The following is a 4,194-nucleotide window of genomic DNA, read 5'->3' as shown; positions in this document are numbered from 1 at the left end:
AAAATAGCCAGTCTTACTGAACACGTTCAATATCTATATATTAATGATGTCAGCATATAGGTTTATATCAAACTGACAGTAGAAATTTGAATGTTGAAATAATAGCAACACCGCATATAGGACTGTCAGCTTAAGCAGTGCAGTTAAACAGAAAATGTTGGGAATAAATGAAAAATTTCAATAGCTCCAAAAATCATTGCCAGGTGTTTTATTAAATGAATGTAATGTTCCTTCAACAGATTTGTATTGCAGGAGTTGAGGCTGAAAATAAGATAATCTTTTCAAGACCGTTTTGGGATTGTACATTCACTTTAGTGCCATATGACTATTGTATGCCAAATATTAATTTATTAGCTACTTTATCCTTTTTCGGTAAGTATTTTGTCCTTGCACAGATCCTAATCTTCTCCAATTTCTAAATCTTCCCTGAATACATGTTTTAATCCTTAATCTAACACAATATTCAATGTGGAACAGAAACCATGTATGTTAAGTTCTGACTGCATTGACAGATAGCATGAGGATACTTTTGATCCTAGCATTAAAACTTTAGAATCAGTGTTGGAGCACTGCCATTCATAATTCATGAAGATTCACAAATTCAAAATACTCTCCATTTCTTTAAAAGGAACTTTTTATGAAATTACTTTGTTACAGCAGTTATGGGGAGGGTTGTGAAATTTGATTTAGGCATGGTAAGTAAAGGCATCTGTGTGGGCCCTTCTGGATATTCAGGCAGAAGCGTGATAGGATCTGGTATGCAATCCACACAATCATGCCTCTTGCAATACCACACATGCATGACAGGAGGCATGACTGTGGGATCCAGTGTCATATCTTATCACGCCTTATTGAGAGTCCTTCAGCTGATTGAACTTGCAGCTGTGGCAGTGCCCCATGGCTTCCAGGACAAGGAGTCGCACAGCTGAGGACTCTTGGTCCTGGCAGTGCCCCATGGCTGCCAAAACTGAGATTCCCACAGCTTGCAGGGTACTCTATGCACCCCACAGCTCTTCCAGGTTGTAGAGTCCCCTCAGCTGTGGGACTTCTGGCTCCAGTGCACATGATGCACCCCTGGAGCTAGGAGCCACATTAGCTGTTGGGGCTCCCAGCCACAGGGAGAGACCCTGCTACATGTGCAAATTAAAGCTATAAAGTTAGTGAACATTTTTTAAGTCTAACTTTATAGGTGGATGGACCTTTTTATGGCATGATCATTGCTTTGCATTTGCAGCTGTTCTAAAATAATTATGCAATTAACCAGTTCTGCATTACATGTAATGAGTAGGAGGGGAGGGGCTGTGACTTTTGGGGTGTATGCACAAACTAAGTCAATATTAAGATGTTTGCAGGTTCCTTCGTAACAAACCTGAGAACGCTTTATGCAAACCATACTGCATTTTATATGTATATATCATTCTTTAAAGTTATGGACAAATGTCTGCAGTAAATCTGTTGCGTGATCCGTGACCCTTCTTTCATGAAAGTTTTTACAGATAAATATCTTAAGGAGCAAGATAATAGTAAATCATATCAATGGTAATATTATTTAATCCCTTCGATACTTAATATTTCAAACAATTATACAAGTGTGTTTCTTAAACTGGACAGATTACACAATTAAAAATAAGTTTTCTAAAACTTTAATTTACAGGACTTTTGGCACAACATCTGAATATAATACCTCATTCCTTCCAAAACAGGATGAATTTCCCCCCAGATTACCAATTTTTTTAATGTATATTTTGACTTGTATTAAAAAAGGATGGTTTTCCTTTTAATATACCAGTGTTGGTTGCAGCTGTGTTGTATAAGGACATAGATCTAATAAAAGACATCACATTTACCCAAGGAAACTTATCTGTCAGTGTTACATAGTTATTTGTACCTGATAGGTTCCCAAATGTATGGTCAAAATTAGGACCAGTCATTAAAGGAAAGGTAAGTCCACTGATTCTCTCCCATTCACCATCATCTTTGAATGTCTGAGTCCAATAGCAAAAGCCATCTTCAAAATTGCAGTTAATTTTCTCATTATCTGTGAATAAGGTTAGTAGATAAGTAAAATGTTTTTCATCAGGTATGTCTAGCTCAGCTTTACTAAGCAAAAACAGGAGCATTAATGCTGAAAAGTACCTGGGAAGACTAGAGACTAGAGCACACAGATATTTTGGATTCACTTCTGTCAACGGCAACATTATTAGAGACAAGATGGTGTATATGTTTGCTTTATAGTTCAGTACTGCAGTACTGAGAACACCAACTTCAAGGACTTTAGTCCCCTTGATTAAAAACTTTGCTGATTCTTCACAGCTCAACAAGATCTCCACATGCCAAGGCAGGAAGCAGGCTCCTGATGCAGTCAATGGAGCTTTGAAGAATTACAAAGGTTCTCCCACATTGACCTAGTTACAGGATCAAGGTCAATCAAATGCTTTCCTCATCTCAATTTTCTCTCTTCATGAAGCTGAAAATATAGATTCATCAAACTTTGTGAATAAGAAATGAAAAAGAATACTTACTGCTTAGCTCACTTGTATTAAATATGCTGTACGTTGCATTAAAGCCACTGTAATTTTCAGAATAGTCTGTAGCAAACTCTGCTGTGGCTTCATTAGAAAAGATGCGAATAATACCAGGATTAGTTCCCCATAGTGATGCTAAGAATAAATTTTAAAAAGTTTTATTACTGAAAGTCATTCTGAGCAAATTACAATGTTCAATTCTGTTCCAAAAAAGGGGAGAAAGCATAACTAATTCTTTCAGTGCTGAAGTAAATCTCCCTTCACTCTAGTAGTGGTCTTGTCTCATATTCCCACAAAACCAAAAACAGTGTTTGGTAGGTGGCTAAAATCCAATCACTTTTGTAGTGTTAAGCGTAGCAGTCAGACACACACACACCCATCTCACTTAAACTTCAGCATGCATGCCAGCTACTGAAAAACAGCAACATCCTACCATATTTATGTGCATATAATCTGAGGGTTATCTTTCAAAAACACTTATCTGAACACCACCAGCTATACACATGTTTAGGTAATATGAAGTATACTTCATTAGGTAGATTGTTTGTTTGTTTTTTTTTTTACTGTAGAGCACAGGGAGTGAAGAGATGTCTGCAGGATAGAATAGCTGAAGATTCAGCAGCCTGGGAAACCTGGAGTGGAGGGAGTGGCACAGATGCTAACTGTACTTGACCACTGGAAACAAAATGTAAGTGGCTCCAACAAAGTCATGAGTTGAAGTTTTTCAACCGAATTTAAGCTAGGTTGTAAACTATGCTTTACAACATGGAAAACATTCTGGAAGGCAAGACCCTAGAGATGAAGCCTGTGTTTGTGAGTGGCAGCAGGTAAAAAAAATAATTTGCCTCATCTGCCATGAAAGGAAGCAGGCAGACTGAAAAATTTTAGTATAAGTGGCGAGGAGGATTTTTTTTTAAATCTACAAAGCTGACCCATGATGGATTCTATGCAAGCTGACATCCAAGAAGGTGTCAAGGAAAGCATGAACCACAGACTGGTCAGCCTCACCTCAGTCCCTGGAAAAGTCATGGAGCAGGTCCTCAGGCAATACATTTCTAAGCACTTGGATGAGAAGAAGATGAATAAGAACAGTTAGTATGGATTCACCAAGGGCAAGTCATGCCTGACCAACTTGATTGCCTTCTATGATGAGATGACTGGCTTTGTAAACACAGGAGGAGCAGTAGATATAATATACCTTGACTTTAGTAAGGCTTTTCATACTTTCCTCCACAATGTTCTCACAAGCAAGGTAAAAAAGTATGGGTTGGACAGATGGACTATAAGGTAGATAGAAACCTGGCTGGATTGTTGGGCTCAGAGGGTAGTAATAAATGGCTTCATGTCTAGTTGGCAGTTGGCATCAAATAGGTTGCCCCAGCTTTGCTCCTGGAGCTAGTTTTGTTTAATATCTTCATCAACAATCTGGAAGACGGGATGGAGTGCATCCTCAACAAGTTTGCAGATGGCATCAAACTTGTGGGATTAATAGATATGCTGCAGAGTAGGGCTAGAATTCAGAGAGACCTAGAGAAATTAGAGGATTGGACCAAAAGAAATCTAATGAGGTTTAATAATGACAAGTATGAAGTCCAGCACTTATGCATGGGCATGTGCTCTCCTAAGGACAGAATGGGTACCAACTAGCTAAGCAGCCTTTCTGCAGAAA

The 4,194-nt window shown here is 38.4% G+C and overlaps 1 protein-coding gene across 1 annotated transcript in view; it reads right to left on the bottom strand.

Moving 5' to 3' along the window:
* TMPRSS15 (transmembrane protease, serine 15) overlaps nt 1-4,194 on the bottom strand; it is a 151,773-nt gene that overhangs the window by 93,080 nt on the left and 54,499 nt on the right. Inside the window, exons 11-12 of the mRNA XM_019523896.1 lie at nt 2,523-2,660; nt 1,889-2,038 (exon numbers count right to left, since the gene is read on the bottom strand). Of these exons, the coding sequence (XP_019379441.1) occupies nt 1,889-2,038; nt 2,523-2,660 (288 nt within the window). The remainder of the gene's footprint in view (nt 1-1,888; nt 2,039-2,522; nt 2,661-4,194) is intronic.

Source organism: Gavialis gangeticus, unplaced genomic scaffold (genome assembly GCF_001723915.1).
Source record: "Gavialis gangeticus isolate Ggan-Ray unplaced genomic scaffold, GavGan_comp1, whole genome shotgun sequence".
In the NCBI taxonomy this organism is placed as follows: Eukaryota; Metazoa; Chordata; order Crocodylia; family Gavialidae; genus Gavialis; species Gavialis gangeticus.
The sequence above is the reverse complement of the archived record's forward strand: the minus strand, read 5'-3'. Positions and strand labels throughout refer to the sequence as shown.